This window comes from Strongylocentrotus purpuratus, unplaced genomic scaffold (genome assembly GCF_000002235.5).
Source record: "Strongylocentrotus purpuratus isolate Spur 01 unplaced genomic scaffold, Spur_5.0 spur5_scaffold_9, whole genome shotgun sequence".
Taxonomy (NCBI): domain Eukaryota; kingdom Metazoa; phylum Echinodermata; class Echinoidea; order Camarodonta; family Strongylocentrotidae; genus Strongylocentrotus; species Strongylocentrotus purpuratus.
The window spans coordinates 388,814-409,025 of record NW_022145615.1 but is presented as its reverse complement, the minus strand read 5'-3'; the positions used below and the strand labels follow the sequence as shown (position 1 = coordinate 409,025).

At 35.7% G+C, this 20,212-nt stretch overlaps 1 protein-coding gene across 1 annotated transcript in view; it reads left to right on the top strand.

Moving 5' to 3' along the window:
* Window positions 1-19,949, top strand: part of LOC594109 (IQ domain-containing protein H) — a 29,611-nt gene extending 9,662 nt beyond the window's left edge. Inside the window, exons 2-23 of the mRNA XM_011676121.2 lie at window positions 564-689; window positions 1,982-2,079; window positions 2,539-2,598; window positions 3,170-3,242; window positions 3,679-3,798; window positions 4,651-4,731; window positions 5,298-5,481; window positions 6,087-6,307; window positions 6,669-6,877; window positions 7,553-7,729; window positions 8,109-8,268; window positions 8,727-8,877; window positions 9,217-9,392; window positions 10,681-10,822; window positions 11,623-11,753; window positions 12,448-12,636; window positions 13,107-13,227; window positions 14,245-14,519; window positions 14,933-15,121; window positions 15,524-15,649; window positions 16,107-16,277; window positions 16,767-19,949. Coding sequence (XP_011674423.1) covers window positions 564-689; window positions 1,982-2,079; window positions 2,539-2,598; window positions 3,170-3,242; window positions 3,679-3,798; window positions 4,651-4,731; window positions 5,298-5,481; window positions 6,087-6,307; window positions 6,669-6,877; window positions 7,553-7,729; window positions 8,109-8,268; window positions 8,727-8,877; window positions 9,217-9,392; window positions 10,681-10,822; window positions 11,623-11,753; window positions 12,448-12,636; window positions 13,107-13,227; window positions 14,245-14,519; window positions 14,933-15,121; window positions 15,524-15,649; window positions 16,107-16,277; window positions 16,767-16,856 — 3,270 coding nt within the window. The 3' untranslated portion in view covers window positions 16,857-19,949. The remainder of the gene's footprint in view (window positions 1-563; window positions 690-1,981; window positions 2,080-2,538; window positions 2,599-3,169; window positions 3,243-3,678; window positions 3,799-4,650; window positions 4,732-5,297; window positions 5,482-6,086; window positions 6,308-6,668; window positions 6,878-7,552; window positions 7,730-8,108; window positions 8,269-8,726; window positions 8,878-9,216; window positions 9,393-10,680; window positions 10,823-11,622; window positions 11,754-12,447; window positions 12,637-13,106; window positions 13,228-14,244; window positions 14,520-14,932; window positions 15,122-15,523; window positions 15,650-16,106; window positions 16,278-16,766) is intronic.
* The last annotated feature ends 263 nt before the right edge of the window (window positions 19,950-20,212 follow it).

Genomic DNA, 20,212 nt, shown 5'->3' with positions numbered 1-20,212 from the left:
AGGTCTAGGATAGATCTACTTTAATCTTTAATGATTGATTAGACTCTAGAAATTTATCTGGGGTCTGAAATCTTCTTTTCTTTTCTTTTCTTTTCTTTTGGCATGAATTAAGATAAGAGGGTCTAGAGATCAAAAATGTTGCGTTCGTTTCGTATTTTGTTTTATTTCAATTGAGCAGTTACAGTACACATGTACATATAAGGCCAAGGGCATTGCACATTCATCATGGTCACTTTAGCTATATTTGTTATAATCTACGTAGAACATTTGTGTTAACAATTTACTCAAATAGCTTTCTTATGCTCAGGAAATAATAGCAATATAAAAAAAAGGTAACTTTGAACCACCCCCCCCTCTTAATCTAATTGGCCTTTGTGATAAGATAAAGTGTTTCATGAGTATTTGAGGTAAAGGTAACACTAACAGTTATAGATCCAGAATCCAGCTTACTTCGTGTCTCATGTGATGTGCCTCCATCTAGTAATCATTAAAATAATCAGTAAAATGATCATAAAAATGTGTAATTTACTTATTTCATTACTATGATTTATCTTTGTATAAAGGTTCAAGAGGATTTACAGCATCTCCGAGATGAGCTCCTTCAGAAGAGCCTTGCAGGAGGAACCAGAGAGCTGGTTAACATTCAGCTCTTGGAGAATGCTATTCAGAAAGCAGAAGATGGAATTAAGGTACAGTAATTATGATCCAGGTGATCTAGTTTGTTTTAGTGACGTTTGTTCCAGACTTAATTGATCAAGGGAATGGTATTTTAAGTTTGGTTTAGGATTAGAAGTGGTATTGTGTTTTGCCAAGATATGAAGTTAAGAATTTGAATAATGCAGTCCGTGATGGAGCAATTGTCTACAAGATGAAGTCCCGCAGTGCTCAGATGAACTAATCTGCTTAGCAGACTTCTCTTTTTAAACTTACAAAATATACAAATGCGTTCAAATGATGTGAAACCAGTAGTTTGACCAAGAATGGAAGAATTCAGAGAGTAGAAGAGTCAAGGGTGAAAGGTTAGTATTTGGTATGAGGTAAGTGTGAGTTTAGGTGTTCTGAATAATAGTAAGAGATTATCAAAAAGTTCTTAAGCTGTATAGAGAATGATGAGAATAAAATGGAGCATTTTTGAGAAGAAATGAGAACTATAGATTTAACCTAATAATACTATGTGTCTACACACCCATGGCTGTAATAATATAAGATAATAATATTGATCATTTAGGAGTGCTGTACAATGTAGCTTAGAAATCAAACAATGAATTAGCAACTTTGTGTTTCAATCACATAGAAAAGAATCCTCTTTGTGAAAAACATTTCAGATTTTCAGGGGGGGGGGTGGGGTACTTTCAGAATACGTGTAGGAGAATAAGTGGTAATTTTGACCGGATGGCTTTGGAGCCGTATATAATGTGTTTCATCTAGTTTTCTTTATCATCAATGAAAGTGATTATTGCAAGCAAGAAGAAAGTAGAAAAGGAGAAGAGAGCTGTTGTCCACATTGTATGGTTATAATCCTCTTTGCCAGTTGTTAATTGAATCGTATGTTGAGTTTACATCAGATACTTTAAGATAGAAAAGCTTGCTAATCTTTCAACCAACATTCAGTTAAAGGAAAAGAAAAGAGAGAACGGAGATCTTTCTTTAAGCTAAGAAGACTGTAAAGTGCTGGGTAATCTTACTTGGTCTAAATTTCTAAGATTTCACCACAATCTTGGTGATTATTTTGGTTCTGTTAATTACTGTTTTGTTACAATTAAAAACATATTTTTTCCTCCTTTTTCTTCTCTTTCTCTTTCTTTTACATCATGATTAAATGAATAACATTTAGATTTATCTTAAATGTATTCAATAATGGGGCATCTAATTGATTATGATATTACAAGGGGTGTTTGATGTTTTATTCTATTCATCATGCTTGTAATATACTTTTGGTTAATTGCCATTGTTTAAAATATAATTGTATTTCACCTCACAGGAGCAATCGGAGAAGATTCTGAATGTAGTAAACAACAGAGTGACGACCCTACCATCAGTGGATTCCAAGATCAAGATACAAGAACCTTCTTTCTCACAGTGAGTTTGGTCTTTGTATTGAATTATGTAGTATATATAGTAGAAAAACAATTATTTCATGTAGCAGTGATTCAGTGTTCATGTTTATTTTAATTTTTCTTGCAACCTAATCATATTTGAAAAGTTTTGACGAGATATAATTATATTTAAAATAAGAAGCAAAAAAAAACCCATAATTTTTATGATATTTTTTGTGCTTTTTTTAAATTGTGTTTTTTTTGGAGAGTTTTATGTTTAGTGATATCATGATCATCAATCATATTATTATTGTGAAAGCCAAATGCAATTTTAATTGGACTTGTCTTATTTCTTACTAACTAGCTTTTTTTAGAGTTTTCCAAAACAGTGGACATGGGGAGCCATTACATGCAGCACACTGTTGACACTGTGTGCTGCTAAAATATTCTAAGTGTGATTGAAAACTTCTAACTTGCATGATCGTTCTTTGTTTTATTACAGAGAGGCAATATGGGACTTGAGCACCGTGAATGATTCCAACCAACATGGCAGAAATGATAGGTAAGAAACATTGCTCACAATGCATTCAACATTAGCAGCCATGTAGCACCAGAACACCATAAATAGTAATAGTTCATCATGTAATGCATAGCTTCATGTTCCATTGTGTCCTCATTTGTGTGTTCTGTATTTGTACACCATGAGATGGTATAAATAGTTTGTACGTGCACAAACTATTTTACAGCATCAGCAAACATGTTTTTCTCCATTACAATTTCCGCGTAACCTTTAATGTTGAATATTGATTTGATGTATCTAATGCTCTTTCTTCTCGAATGTTTACATATTGCTATGAGTACAAGCAGTTTGTTAATCCGTTCGAATAGGGTTTATACATGTTAGATATCTTGCATAGAACTTCATTACAGTCAGGAGGTGAAGTTTCAATGAATCATGCCGATTTATATTTTCTCTTGTCCTCCTGTTCCCAAAAACATGTCATCATACTGCTTTAAGTAGATACAGATCAGAAGGTCTCATTAACACTTGAGAAATTAATCATACTCAATTTGCAATTACCGTCAGATACACAACATATTAATTCATTTTATGTATTTGTTAATATGTTCAGGAAGTTAGGCCGCCTGACAGCAATCGAGCCGTCATCAGGGGGAGGTCCATTTGGCCCCGCCCCCGGTCAACAGGTAAGCATTTGATTTATTCATCAGAGATTCATTTAGAGATCTAGATAGAGTTAGATGATTGGCATTTGATATTTGCAAGTTTTTTGTTGTTGTGAATCTGAGGTATTTTCCAAGTCACCATTTGTTCAAAATTATTGCTGATGTACAGGATAGAATTTAAGTGACTATCATGACTGCTATTTTAAAAAATAAATGTATTAATTATTTGATAAAACTGTAACTGACTAAAGTCCTCAATGTGTCATTTTAAGTAGCGCCCGCCCCCCCCCCAAAAAAAAAAGTTCAATTGAAATGTCAAATCAGAGTGTATTATAATTATTTCTTTTCACTAAGTCAATTAGGTCAGAGGAATTTTTGCAGAATGATCCTGGTGATGATAGTTCTTTCAATCCATGGCTCTTTATCGTAATGTATTGTGTGACTTTTGTTGTTTCAGAGTAAATACAATCTGAACATGAAGATACTCTCAGACCCAACCAACAGTCAGAACAGAAAGGTCATCAATGAAAACTACAGCGTATCTCTGCCTATCATTGTAGACAAGAGAAAACACAAGGTAACAAGCCGGTATCTTTAGTTATGATGGTCTTTATCTTTTGCATGTAGCAGCTAGTCTAAGAACAATGGTATGTCTGGGTGCTTTCAATCCCGCCTCATATTTATTCACCTTCAAAGATATGAAAGGGTTTAAAGGTTGATTAAATGAACCTGATATGTAGACTGTCTGTACTATCCATTTGAATGGTTGACACTAAGATATGAAGTAGATAATGTAATCTTTTGTTGTAATGTGCTGAAACATAATAAGAGGTGACAAAAGAGATGATTAGTAAGTACCTATTGGAGAATAGCTACATGTACATGTTTATATATGCATCCCAGAGTTCAATGTCCTGTATCAGTCAGAGATCTAATAAAATGCAAGAATTAACAGGAAACCAAAATCAAACAATATAAACTGGGACAAACTGCAACAGTACATTAAAAAAGACAAGTATGGTTTTCACATATAAAGGGAACCTATAGCCTTGGTTTATTCTTGTATTTTGTTTTTCCCTTTCACTCTTATGAATTTAAGGTGTAAAAAGAAAGTACCTTTTCATCTGAGAGTGTTCTTAAACAATGACGGTATGACATCTGTATTGGTCAGAACTTTCTGAAAAGTTCGGACAATGCATAATATCCTGTGTAAAGTTATAATTTTAATGAAATAGTTACGTATATGATAATGATGATACTATAACTAAAGGATAGAGAGCAATGACAATGTATAAAACAAAGATACTTTACTGTAATAATAATAATAATAATAATATTCAGCTTTTATATAGCCCAAATCACAATAAGTCTCTAAGCGCTTCCAAACTTGTAACACAATTTACTTCTTTGTTTATTTCTGTCTATGCAGCCTCCAACACAGAAGTTTGTAATAGGTTCAACAGTTGACCATCTAGCAGTATTACCAAAAGCTAACAGAGTTGATCCACAGGTAGGCATGGACAGTCTATTGTATTTGCTATGTATCACATATATGTATTCCTGTTGCTTTCTTGGTTGGTCATTTCTTTATCTATATTTCGTCAAATGTTTTCAAATTTTATCATTCAAATATTGAAGGTTTATGTACTCCTTAAGTTGGCTACTTTCCAAAATTTAGCAAAACAAAATTATAGTTATAAAAGTGAAATAAATTGTACATTGCACATAATGGTGTACAGTTTTAGTATGGTGTGACAAATATGAATGTGTATTAAAGAATTACCTTAGTTAATGGAAGTAGATCTATACATGTTTCATATGTTTGATTGCCAGATGTAGCTTTTGAATGAAGTTGATATAAATAGGTAAATGAGTTTATTTTGAGTTTCATCCTAGAAATTTCTCAAATAATTGAATATAGTAGATGTTGATGAGTAATTCCAAGGACAATTAACATCTGAAAATATAAGGAAATGTCAGAACATATCTGGTTATATAAAAGATGACTGAAGTGTGACATATATTGATTAATGTGATGGTTCACTCACTCTCTCTCTCTCTCTCTCTTTCTCTTAGCTGTTACCCCCAGCTATCACAGAGAAGGATGCTAAGAAAGGTATCCTCAGTCTCATGGAGAGAGGTCTGATTCCTCCTGCCGCTGAGTTGACCCTTGACCCGAGCCCGGTCAGACAAAGAATAGTGACCTTACATGACCCCCAGGAGAGGAAAGAAATCAAAGCCGGCTCTGGTCCATTCGGAGGTGAGCTATATGTCAGGGGTCATATTCTGAAAACTTTTATTTTCTTATTTTTTTGGTAATAATAATAATAATAATAATAATGGTGGCTTCTTATATAGTGCCCATGTCCGTCACTTTAGTGAAAGTAAGTGAAAAGTATAATCATTGTCGTATTAGGTTGAAACAGTATATGCCGCCAATTTTGAACATACATTATCTAATGATTTGTCTCATAAGGTAACATTGTTTCAGAATGCCATCCCAGGCGAAATGCATTTGAAAGATATTCATTTTAGCTGTTTGATTCATTGAAAATTGATTACAGAAAATTATAGCACAATATTGTGAAGAAAAAATAAAAGTTCTTTGCAGTTGCACGCAATCGTCACTTTAGTTGGATATGAACAGACTACTGTTGACAGCTGGTTACATCATCATTGCTGATACAAAGACTCCTTGATAAAAGGCTAATCTTTTTTATTTTCTTCTAAATTTGAGAGATCAAAGAATATTTTCCATTTTCTTTCATGACTTGTCAGTAATTTCTAAACCTGCTGAGTTTTTATCAGACTAAGTTCTAAATGTTTAACTTTATAAAATAATATTTTATATTTCTTGGTTGTCAGATGGGATGTTCAACCTTGCTGCTGTGAAGCTAGACTCTGATATTCTGAACGCACACCGAGACCAGACCTCTGCCCTGAGAGGGAATGTTAACACTCCCAAGACATTACAGACTGGTCATAGTGATGAGACCTGGGCATCCCCTAGGTCAAGGGGTCACTCAGCCAAGTCTAACAAGTCACTTGACCTCGTAGCTGTCAGTGTGAAAACGCTGGAGCCACTGGTGAGTGCATGCATGTACAGTGGGATATCAGATGTATGTTTGATCGAAACTTGACGCGTGGTCATTATGAGATGAGAGTGAATTTAGAACTCTATGAATATACTCCAGAATTGAATGTTGAGAATATATATCTAAATATGGACAAATTTCATTTTAATTTAGTTTTATGATTTCACTTGCAGTGTGATATATGTGTATCATATCAAGATGTGGCCATAGTCATTAGGTCATTGCAAATTTAGGAACATTGTATTGAAATTTATGAAAAGTTTTGGCTCGTTTGATTTAAACATCATGATGCTATCTTTAGAGTATGATGTTTGATAGAATAAGTATCTTCCTCCTCCTCTCCCTCTCCTAGCCCCCTCCCACCACCCCTGCTAGTGAGTTTAAGCACTTGAGTCATCGCTTCGTGGTGCAGCATGGGCGTGTCAGAGACCATACCAAGGATTACCTGGGCTTCAAGCAACATTATTGTCTCTCCTGGGGTAACATTGTCACAATGCTCAAATATCTTCAGAAGCTTCTCACTAACTATGCCATCCCGATTGCATTCATCAGTGGAGACAAGTAAGACAAATGCAGTCGATCAATTAGTCAATTGCTAACTAGAACTTAATATGTACCCTTATGACTCATTCAGTTCTTGTATACTTTGAAGCTTATCTTTATTATTTTTCAAATAAAAAAATACTTTTTCTTTAATTTCATTTTATGATCCATACTGTATACCATATTCCATGTTGACATTTTGTGTGTCCATAATCATTAAAAAAAAAAATGAATTTAAATGTTCTTGGGCTTTTCCTCGACCACTTTTCATCTAAATGAGGATTCTCTCATTTCCATCTAATCTCATTGAAAAATTGGTAAGAAACTTAGAAGCAATATATTATCTTTTGAGAGCAAGAAAGGCATGAAGCAATATTCTTTAAAGCCCATCTGTACTAGTGTACAGGAGGGATTAGACTGCCATGCAAGGTCACTTGACAGGTGGTTATCTTATCAAAGCAGCTCTCATAAGAAAAAGAGGATCATGGGGGACCAATGGTCACCAATTATGCATTGTTTGTTATAAAGAGGGCGCAAGTAGCTTTAAGTAGTACAGTGGGGCTTTAACACAGAATTAACGCCCTTCTGGCTCTCAGCAGGTGATTTACTTCTCATATTTGATTGCAACAAGGATGATTACCGATTACTGATGAGAGACTGATGTATACCATTGCAATCTTTTTGAACCCGCAGACTAGCTGATCTTGCCATAGAGTATGAGTTGAACAGACCACCGAGCAAGGAAGTCCTCCTCAGTGTTGTGATGAACATTGATGATGTAAGCACCATTATGAACCAACCTGGTAGAAGATTCCTAGCTCCTGATGGTACACATATGGCTGTCTGCAAGATACAGGCCACATGGAGAAGGTAATTAAGCAAAGTCTTTAATACCTGTAATCTCAAGTATATCATTAACTTGCTCAACCAAGATGTCAATTATGGGTCTATATAGGTATGGAATATTAATGGTGTCCAAATAAACCTGAGTCTAATTCCAGAATGTCTTAAGATTCTAATCTTAAGAAGTTTTCTGCCTTTCAAAATGGCAGATTTTTTTTTTAATGTCCATATTTGAAAAATAAAACAATTTGGTTTTACTGAATAAAGAACACAATCGAGCTATGAGAACACATAGGTTTGATAATAAAGACTTAAAATGTAGAATTGCTATTGTTAAGTAGATATTTATAAGTAGTATGTGAAAAAATGTTGTAAGATCTCTTTTGCACAACCCTTCCACATGCAGGCACAAAGATCGCACTGCTTATCTGGAGTACAGACGCAAGAAATGGGCAGCAGGGGTCATCGCTATATCATGGATCATGAATGTCAAGATGTCAAAGGTCAAGAAACAGCTGAAGATCTCAAGAAAGAATGAACTAGATGCATTCAGAAGGAGAGCAAAGGTAACAGGTGTTTGGTTAATTGATTCACATCAGAATATGACTGCAGTTAGAATATATCAATTCCTTATCATTATATATCACAACCATGTCCATCACCTGGGGAATGTGTGAAGGATAAAGAAGTTTCTTTTGGAAAGCAATGATCTTTTTTATTGAAATATGCTTCAAGTAGATTACTGGGAAATATTTAGTGACAAGACTCTTTGAAACAGTTTAACTTGATTGTGAAGCTGCAGTTTTCTTGTAAGTTGCATGCTTTGAGAATACTCCAAGTCGTAATCTGACAACAAAGCTTGTGGTATGTTTTGAAATATAAGATGCAAACATACAGCCATTAAAATTCTGGAACCAAAAATATATTGAAGAAAAATAATGCTTTTATACCGTTTAAATTCACATTGTCTTGTTGGATCTGGAGATTTTCACACTTTATGTTTCCCTTTGTAACCATGGTACAGACATTGCAGAAGTCCTGGGATCGCATCCAGCAATCTCGGCGTGTTCTCATCCATCTCCCCTCCCTAGGATACTCTCAGAAGATCCGTTCAACTATCGGTGATTTCAACATTCAGCAAAATCAACAAATGGCAAGGCTATGTGATTTATCAGGTAAGTAGAACATGCTCTAGCTCCATGCATTTATTTGTAGAAATGAATCATATTTTCCCCACTATGTTTGTATGGATTTGGGGTATGATTTGAGCTGTCATGAAGTGTAAGCTACATGTTTTATCTTATTTTGTTGGTTGATGAAAGTGTGCTGATATATGGGCTTCAGTTTCAAGCAAGTCTAAAGCAAAGGAAATTAATAATAGATTGCTACCTATATCACATTGCACAGTGTCTTGCCCCAATACAAACATTTCTCACTGCGATATGTTTTTACAATCATGTTATTTCACCCAAAGAACAGAGCATTCCAACCTTTTCCCTCCCTCCCTCCCTCAGATCCTAATGTGGAGGTGATCTACATCTCTCCTGTCACTCTGAACGACGAGACTCTTCAATATTATAATAAGCTGCTAGGTCTGAAAGACGCTGTACACTCAGGCAATGTAGATGATCAGAAAGATATGGCTACTAGGTTCAAGATCATTGTACCGGAAGCGGTCAACAGTTTCCCAGTAAGTCTACTAGTTAGCGATTTTTATATAGTTTTCGTGAATGGAGGTATGAAATCAAAGCTTATTTTGTGATTATTACGGCCATGTTTACTAAATTTTAATTATCATTTCTTAAAGGAAAGCTTTCACAAGAAAATCATTGGACTGACAGTTCAGTCGCAAGCTGCCTTCAATCAACACACGTACAGTACACATCATGACATAGTGCTGCTGCCGGGGGGGGGGGGGGGGGGGGGGGGGGGGTGCAGAAAAAAAATCTGCACTACCATGCACCAGTCTTACATGTTACATGCAGGCTCCAAGAAACGTTTTTCAAAGTGGGGGGGGGGGGGGGGGGAGAAAAAAAATCTGCATTACCATGCACCAGTCTTACATGTTACATGCAGGCTCCAAGAAACGTTTTTTCAAAGTGGGGGGGGGGGGGGGGGAAATCAATTAGATTGCAGCGAGTTGAGTGTATATAGGCGTTGGGCCCATGGGTTTCAAGGGGCCATAACCCCCGAAAGCTCAGGGGTTTTAGGCATTTAATTAGGGTCAGATGAGCTTATTTGTAATACTTTATTTGTGAACCGGGCAGATCACTAATTTGCGTGGGGTCCATACGTAGAGTTGCGTAGTGTTGCGCACCAACTACGCTGGCCTACGTATATGCTGAGGGACGCAAAGGGGTACGCAAGATGGACACAAACAATTCAACATGTCTAATTTTTTCGCGTACTTTCGGCATAGAAACTTGACACAGAAAGTACGCGTTTTTACGCAACACTACGCTACTGTACGCCATGCCTACGCAACACTACGCTACCCTACCCCAGATCGACAAAGCAGTAAAAGCTTTCCACACAGTAAGCAACCATAAGCAAACCTGTACGCAAGCCTATACGCATAACCTATGCAGGGACTACAGTGAAGCCTAATTTCTGCGTAGTCAGTACGCCACACTACGCAACTCCATGCAGTTCCAGTGTAAAAGAGGCCTTAAGAATAACTACCGGTAGAGTTGGATCATTTTTTTGTTGTTATAAATGGCAAATAAAGTTCTAGGTGGTTTTAATTTAGAGAGTCTCTATACATCTATTTACACCCCCGCCCCCCTCTAGATCATCCCGCGGATTTCCGCGGGTCCTGCTATTACAGTTATAATTCAGTTAATAAAAATACTAGAAAGAGAACTTTGTTGTATTGAGAACAGCATGCTTTCAATTCCTGCTTTCATTCAACCATGATTTTGTTTGAGAAAATTTTAGAAAAAATGCTAACATGTTCCTATATGAATTGTGTTTTACAGACCCACAGCATGTGCTTAGCTACCTTCTTGAAGTACAGTCCTAGAGCCATAGAGAGAATCAAGAACCTGATCATTGGCAAGGAAGCTTACCTGGTCCCAGGTGTCATGCACAAAGATGATCTAGCAGTCGCTGATATATTAGGTAATCACATCAAATACAGACCAGTCAAATATCGTAGGAGCTACATACCATGCATATAGTTAAAATTTACTTTGTGCAGACACAGGTCATTAATTAGTAGTATGGGATGTCATAATGTGTGTTTGCCCTTCTGATGTTATTTGTTATAATCAAGCATGTACCGCCTTGCTATGGCAAATTATGGTGTGGGGGTACTTGTACTTTCCATAATATCACTCATTCTTTATCGGTTCATAATTGTTGCCATGTTCAGCTTTTTTTGTCTGCAGCCATATGCTAACAAAATGTATGCATGTAAAGTTGTAAACACTGTTCCTTTTCACAATGAAAGGAAGAGTACTTGATGATGAAATGTAAATGCGAATCATCAGTAATTACATGTATGCGTCATTTATTATTGCAATAATACTTATTTCATACTCCCTGTAGGCAAAGCATATCTAGTTTTGTGTGACTGTTACAATGGTTTGTGATACCTACATATGACTTCACATCATATGGTCTGCAGTTACTTTCTCACAGTAATCAATTCCTAGCTTCAACCATGTATCCAACACTAGTCATTCCTAAATTTATATACAATATTGTAAACTCAGTTGCAACCCTAAATCTAACCCTCTCTTTGGCAAAATAAAATTCAGAGCAAATGTTGGATAATGTATGACTATATGTATGTATGACATTTACGACTATATATATATATATATATATATATATATATATATATGACATTTACGACTATAACATGAAAAATTTCCGGTATTTTACAATGAATTTGGCATTATTCTTGTCTTGTGTAGATGTACCTGTCCTTGGAAGTGAGCCCGAAGTATCTCATCTTTATTCCACTAAGTCTGGTTCTAAGAGAATCTTTACCAGTGCTAACGTTGATATCCCTCCATCGGATTATGATGTCTATAGCATACAACAGGTAGGAATACATCTTCTACATCTTTTATGTATCAAAAGCATACCATTGTACAGGCCTGATACCCGATTTAAATCAATTTCCCTTTTTTTTTTCCTTCCCCCCAACAAATTCTTAAACAAAATTTTAATCAAGGAGGGGGGGGGGGGGGTGAGGAAAAAAAAGTGCTCACTATCACCCCTGCATTTTAGTTCTTAGATACTGTGCAGTAGACCACTTATAGCAAAAACACTGTAGCAAAACATGACATGTAAAAGAATGGTGAGAGGTATATCATCATAGCTATGCACAACATTGGGCTCTATGTATGCCTGTAATCAGTGTACATAGAGGATTGTGCAATCCGTGTTTGCTCGTCTCATCCAGTCTCTTAGGCAGTGGTTTACCACCTTCTTAATCAACATTAATGTGATGAGTGTCATGTGTCTAACATGAGGTATGAATGCACCACCTTCCTACTGTGTTTCATAACTTAATTAGCTGACGTGAATAGAAAACTGATATCATTACAGTCATGCATGCATGCTATTTCTTCAAGATTCAAGAAATTTTATGTCATCATACTTCTTTCATACTATAGATCCTTTTTATGTGAGAAAATGAGAAATTGCCTGCTTTCAGACAGAAAATTTATTGCACCTAATGATACATTATGATGAGTAACGTTGGCTCCTTGTTGTGTTGTATTACCTATTAGATACATGAGAGTCTTGCTCAGCTGGTGACTGAGAATCTCAATGTGAAACGTTACCTCTTCAAGCTAGACGATGAGTTTGATGGGCGAGGCATTGCCTATTGTGATGTCACACCAAACCTCCGCTGCCATGCCTGGGCTAAGAAAGAAGAGCTGAGATATGGAGAGAAATGGGAAAAGAAATGGGCACAGGTATGTTTCTTAATCCAGCTGAGACCACCTTTATCTCATTTTAAGCCCCTTCATATAGTTATTTAGTCCAGCTTAAGTTTGTAGGTTAGGGTCCTGCTTTAGGAGTGACCTCTTTATCCCATTCCAGACCTAAACTGGGTACCTGGCAGGAATTCATTCCTTGAAATGCTGGAGACGGCGCTATAGAAATGCCTATTATTATTATTATTATTAAACTATAAAGTAAAATAAAAAGAATGACTAATAGCAAATTATAAATCAATTACAGGAAGTATATCTACTTCATCAGTTCCTACAATGATCTGTACAGGAACTCTCCTCAAACTAAAGCAATGTAGAACTAAAAATGTTATTGAAATGTATAATGTACAATTTGAAATTGAAAAATTGGCAGGTTATCCATAATAACAATAATTTTCAAAAAAAATTGTTTTTTTTTTAAACTCTTGTTATGTTTTGTTTGCATACAGGAGCCAGCGTTTATCAAGATACACTCTGAGATGTCTGATATCCTAGCAACGCATGCCACACCGGTCAATAAGAAACTCTTTCCAACGTGGGAAAAATTCCTGGAGGCATTCCTCAGCCAAGGTATGGTGTCGAGATCATGCAAGAAATCTAATCATCATTAATTCAGGATATGGTCAAAGAATACAACTGAAAAGACACCGAGAAATCAACCTAAAGGCAATTTCATTAATCATTGTGCATCCCCTACGTTACAATGACATATTATATAATCCAAATTTATATCAAAATAATTTTCATTAGGGAATACAATAAAGTTCTTGAAATTGCCCATAGCTTAATTATCTTGACATTTTCTATTATGTTCATAAAGATATGTTGTGAGGCAATATGTATCCATAAGTTTGAACCTGTCTGAGACAGAGAAGACTCATATCAGAATATAAATACTTCTTAGTCCAGTCACATAAACATGAATATTATTGGGCAGCTAGGGTTTGCTTCCTATATGTTGTGTATTGCTCTCATGCTATACTGGAGTAACTATAAGTGTTTTTTTATAGGATTGGAAAGCTTGGAATCTCTTTTTCAGAAAACGTATATGTAATTAATCCCCTCCCCATAACTTAATTCTGGCATCTTCTTTTTCAGTTTTGAGCGGATGGATCGTATGTTTGGTAATGGTAATAGTAATTGTTTATTACAAAATCCATTCGCAGTCACATGACTGAACTGCAGGGTTTTGAACAGCATTTAAAGATATCATATTAATCATTGATACATAATCAAATTTGAAAATATTAAATCAAAATCGGAGACATAATACAAAGTGAGGAAATTTTCTGATTACATTGGATATGCATATAAATTTGTCAACTTCACATTAACAACCAAAGCCAGCCATTGGTTTGGAAGTTTTAAAGCCACAGTATTGTATTGCTCCCTCTAAATAGAAGACAATTCCTAATAGGTGACCATTGGTCCCCCATGATCCTCTTTTTCTTACGTTAATTGAGAGCTGAGTTGATGAGATAGCCACCTGTCAGTGACCTCCCTGGGTGGTCTAATTCCTCCTAGCCAAACTAGTACAGATGGCCTTTAAGATGCCCTTATATGGTATGTCTTTGTTTCTATTGGCAGGTGGTGTAATAGAAGCCTGCCCTCCATCAGACAGTGTGACATCACTCACTGTGAACATGCTGATTGAACCCAATGGTCATATGTCTATTATATCATGTGGAGATCAGATCCATGCTGACTCACCATTCAACTGCTGGGGTCTCTCTGTACCTCAATCATCAGTGGATGCTAAACCACTCAACGAGGCATGCATCAAGATTGCTAAGTGCTGCCGGCAACGAGGGGTACTAGGCTACTTCGCTATTGACTTTGTAACCTTTATTGATTCAACCACGGTAAGCTTGGGCTCCTCACTTGGTTCAATCATAGTTGGGCCATCATATCTTCTTTTTTGGGGGGGGGGGGGGGGGGAGGGATAGAGGAGGGGTGTTTGTTTCTGGTAGAAGATGGGAAGATACATGTATAATTAGGACTTCTTATCATTTGGTGAAGGTTGGGGGGAATGCTCACATCCTTAAAGAAAGCTTGAGTTGTAATTATGCACTGAAGATGATCAGTGTAATTTCTGTATCGTGTAATGACTTTTAGTTCTGCATTTAAAAAGAAGCAAGTTTGGGAAACACACTTTATTATCAGATTTATTTGTCCCAGAATCATGTAAGTAAATACCCAACAGCTCTTCCCATTCTGAACAATCTTATCCAAGAAGGATACAGGAGTCATATCCATTTACTTTCTTTGCTTGCAGCAAGAGCAGAAGCTCTGGGCTGTGGACCTGAACCTGTGGTATGATGACAGCGTTGCAATGACGCTGCTGATGCTGTATGTGACCGGTGGAATCCTAGATACTCAGAACTATGTCTTCAACGTTCCTCCGGTCAAGAAGGAGAAGAAGAAGAGCAAACACAGAAGGAAGTTTGAGTACACAGAACCAGAGGTGAGGGACTGCATTGATAAAACTGGTCCAATTTTCTTGTTTTGTTGTAATTTATTTTGTTGTTAAAGTCACATTTGTTAAGTTTTTATGTTGGGATAGATATAGGATTCTATCTCTTCTGATAGAGCATGGTTGATCTATAACTGCATTTGATGGATTACTAATCTCGTAAATGGATCTTTAAGAAATATGATAATGTGAAGATGTTATTCAGTCAGAAAGACATGGCGTATCTTAAATGATATTTTCAAGATTAACAAATTCATAACACAAAAAGAGAACACACAAATTAGCCATTATTTAAAAATTTAATTCCATAAATTAAATGTGCGATGAAGCAGAAAATAGTCTCATACATAGTTTGTTTGCTGATAAAGTTATTCATCCCTTTTCTGTTTACAGGAGCCTCCAAATACAGCTAGGTATGCAGTGATGAGCACACGTCTTCTTCATACCAACCTTACAGTCATCCATTACAGTGTCTTCTTTCAGATGTGTCGAGCCCATGGCATTGGGTATGATATTAAGGTAGGTCACATGATATCAAAGTAGGTCACATGATATTAAAGTTGGTCACATGATATGTACGATTTTAGTGTCCCACATAATATCTTTTCAAGAGAGACTTGTTGAAATTTGTTTTAAATGTGACAGTTAAAGGGTCACATGATATGTACAGGGGTTCAGGTCCATATTTTTGTGTAGTGATCATTTCTAACCAGAGGAATATGAATGGGCCATTCCTATTCCAGAATTTGGAGCAACTTTCCTCCCAATAAAATGAAACAAAAGAAATGATATTTGGAAAAGGATTTACACACAATTCATTTGAAGACAGTCTCTTTTGTTATTTTATTTTTAAGATGGGATTAAGGTCTATTTCTTGAATATTTTGCTGAATGATCTGATCTTTATTCAATCCATTAATCACACTCATGAGGAGAAAACGATATGACTATTGTTTTGATTGTTTGTTTCTTTGCAGGAGAAACAAGGTACCGTGTTCACACTGATTGATAGTTTCAAGAGAGAAGGGATTGGAATGCTTGCCATAGGTGAACAGCTCCAAGGAGTCTTAGCTAACTTCGCAAGGAATCTATCTGTTATCCATCAAGAGATATCTGCTCCTAACATGCAAGGACAAACTAATTTCAAGGTGAGTCTTATTCATTCTCCAGATGCAGTGACATTAAGGCCCTGTCGTATAAAGAGTTGCAATTGATGTGGGTTGATGTAGCAAGTCCTAATGTTACAATTGTCTATTCCTCTATTAGAAGTTGTGATTGATATCAAACTCAAGTAATAATAAAAATAAAATAAACTCATTTAACAATTAAGTTAGTAATCTGCTTCCTTTTGGTTACATATATCAAGTCTCCATGGTTACCTTATTTATTTCAATCGCTGTTTGGTTTGATAAAGTTTATTTTGAAGTTTCAAAACTCATACATGTATTCTCACAACACAGATTAAGGGTCAGTTACTATTTTGTCAAAGCTTTTCCTGCGGGGAAATATTGAAAAAGAGAAAGTGAAATGAACATTATTATTATTATTTTAAGGTTAGCATACTTGGCTAATCTAAATTTTTCATGTTGAAGGAAAAGAAATTAACAAGTATTTCATATCTTTGTTCTTATTTTCAGTATGTGATATCAGACATTGAAGGAATCCTTGGAACGACGATACAAAACATGGACAAAGCAAATGAGGAAAAGGTAGAAGCGGCAAACTAAGCAGACCACCTTTCTTCAGAGACTTCAGAGATGATAAATCTCGCCAAAGGTTTAAAGCTAGCTCCTGCAAAGTTTCTTCCAAAGATCCCCTAGCTAGTCCATCACAGGATGCTCCCTAGCTCACTCTAAAGACTCTTGGACATTCCAATCTGTCCTACACTTGTATATAAACACACATCTGTCTTTCTCTGCATTGCACCAGGGGATTCCCCGTGTAATTCTACGCACATGCCTTGTCAACTAACATAGCAGTGATCATCGGGTCATTAACTACTCCTATTTCAGAGATGATAAATATCACCAAAGGTTTAAAGCTAGCTCCTGCAAAGTTTGTTTCGACTAAAATAGATCATTTTTGGCCTGAAGATAAAAAGTGTGACTGTGTCACACACTGGTACACTTATAAGGGTCCTATCAAATGCAAGCTGTTATGCATGTGCACAGTTTTACCAAACATTACATAAATGACCTTAAACTATTAGAATTCAGAGTTGAGTTTGATGTCTGTTTGTAAACTAAGTTGTTCAGTAAAGGCTCATTCAGACGTGAGGTGATCAGTAACCCACTACTGGACAAAGACAAAAAACAATGCAGCAAATTAAATGAGATTAATGTACAACAATGATGAGTGTGCATGCATATGGGCTATTGTTGCATGCACCTATGTATTTTACCCACATAATATCACCTCTTGTTTTTTTTTAATATGGTTAAATGCATTATGGCTGAATGAGGCAATATAACTGGTTATTAGCAGCTGATGCACCACAAATCTTCTTGGAGCTAGTTTAATCACTTTACATAGGTTGGAGCCTTTGAACTAAAGGGACATTCCTTGATATTGTAGGCACATCACATGAAGCATTGAGTGGTGCTTCTACAATACTATTCGTACAATTGAGTCATCTTTCACTACATGGTTTAGCATAGATGCCACATTAACATGGTAAAAATTCCACTTGGTAAATATGAATGATATCTTTGTCTGTACTGTTTTTGTTGTACATTATATTTACAGAGACAATTTATTGGACAGCCTAGCTACAGTCATATTATTTGTCTTGTTCCCACAGACATGTTCTATTGACTGTGTTTCATCATTGAAAACCGTCCAGGGTAGTACTACCAATGTATACTGAATGATCAAACATAGTGTTATCATTAATTTGATATTAGCTCAAACTAGACGTCCATTTTTGAACAAGTATGAATGAGGTCACGACCTATTTTCCTTGTATAGAGATGAATGGTATCTGAATGTATCAAGTGTGTGAACAATTTGAGTCATTATTCTATGCAATACATGTCCACCCCACCGATGTGAAGCCGTAAATCTTCCCATGATCAATTACTTTTTAGGGTCAGAATTTGAACAAGTTAAGCAAGAAATTGTAACTTTCTCTCTCTCTCTCTCTCTCTCTCTCTCTCTCTCTCTTGTTAAAAGGCATGAAACTGTGCTATAACAAATAGGGAATCATTGATGTGCTTGACAATACTGAGAGAGATGCATGTATAACATTGTTTGACTTCCATAAGTCTATCTTCATGCAAACACAGAGTATGGACTCTTATTTCTTTGAAGATTTTGTTTTCCTTTAATGTACTTTTAAAAAAATGATGTTGTGTTGCCCCCCCCCCCCCCCCCCCCCCCATCTCCCCATACACAAGGAATATCGTAACAAAATGTGAACCTGCTTCTGATGTACTGGGTGTTACATAGCATTGAATTGCAGTATGCAATACATTTTGTAGCTAGCAAAAGAAGTTTGAAAAAATATGTCCTATTTTCCATGTGAATTAATATGCAATTGTTTGAAAAAATGTGCACCATTATGTACCTGTATGTCATTTCATTTCATAATCGCATTAGCTGAATGGGAGTGGCCAATTTGAGCTCATAAAAAAAGAGTTTGAGTACTCAATTTCATTGTGTTATTGATAATTGTGAGTCTCTTGAGACTACTTTGGCGTAGAATTTGAATGTACAATTCCAATCTCCCCCCCCCCTCTCAATCGTGTAGGCGCCAAAACAAAACCATCATACAGACTGTATTATGATGATCTTTCAGTGCAATTAAGTACTTGAAGGCTTATTACTTGTAATCAAGCATGCTCTCAGTGCGTTTTTCTCAGCAATTCACAAATAATATATTGCTTTTGTAGAAGTTAATAAATACATAAAGTTAGAATATATAAATGAAGACATGTTTAAAATGAGATGAAATACAGATACACAAAGCAATAAATAAATATACATGTAGTAATCGGTACCTGTGTATCTGAAGGAATCTAACATTTAGGTAGTTCTTGTACACGATACAGTCTGAAACAGAAGGCTTATTCAGTTTGGACTGCCTTTATATTCATTATAATAAACAGAATAACCATATGTCTATTTGATGCCCACAAGAGGAAAGAGATAGTTATATTTATCTTAAACCATAGTACCGGTAATTGTTACAAGATGAGTATCCTTTTCAATAGGTTAAGCCATTAAAATTGCTCTTCACTATGAAAATGGTTTGTTACAAGATGAGTTTCCTTTTTAATAGACCTGTCTAGCCATTAAATTATGCTTCACTATGAAACTGTTTTTTGTCAAAATATAAGTTTGTTACAAGATGAGCATCTTTTTTTTTAATAGGTCCAGCCATTAAATTGCGCTTCACTATGAAACTGTTTTTGTCAAAATATCAATTTTTTACAAGATAAGCATCTTTTTTTGTTTAGGTCTAGCCATTAAATTGCGCTTCACTATGAAACTGTTTTTGTCAAAATATCAGTTCATTTAATGAACTACAGCAGTCTACTCTGTAGGGTGATGTTGTAAATCACTGTGTGTTAACATCGTGATGCAGTGTTCTTGCTGTTCATTTTGGGTAACATTGGTCAACTAAATTGGAGTGTTTTGTTTTGTAATTCCACATCCGTCCATGTTGTAAGATAGATCTTCAAAAAATACACCTACTTGGTAAGCTGTAAGTATTAATTTTGTACATTATAAAGAAGAAAATATGATCAAATATCTATATTGTGCTTTGAGAAAACTTTGTATTTATTAGTCCTATTTTCAATAAAGACAACAATCAAATATTCTTGTAGACATTATTTGTTTTTTATTTGTATATCTGTCTTCCAGTAACACCCAAATATCCATTACAACAAACAGTTTTCAAGTATTTCATTTAAAGATATCCTGTAATAACCCTGTACAAAATTGTTCATATCAACTTAGGTCAAGGTAATGAACAGCATGATCCAACAACACAACACATCAAAGTATTCACATACCGGTATTTATATTCATATATTGTAATTTTGTAATTTTCAGTTAATTGTCTGAACAGCACCAAGAA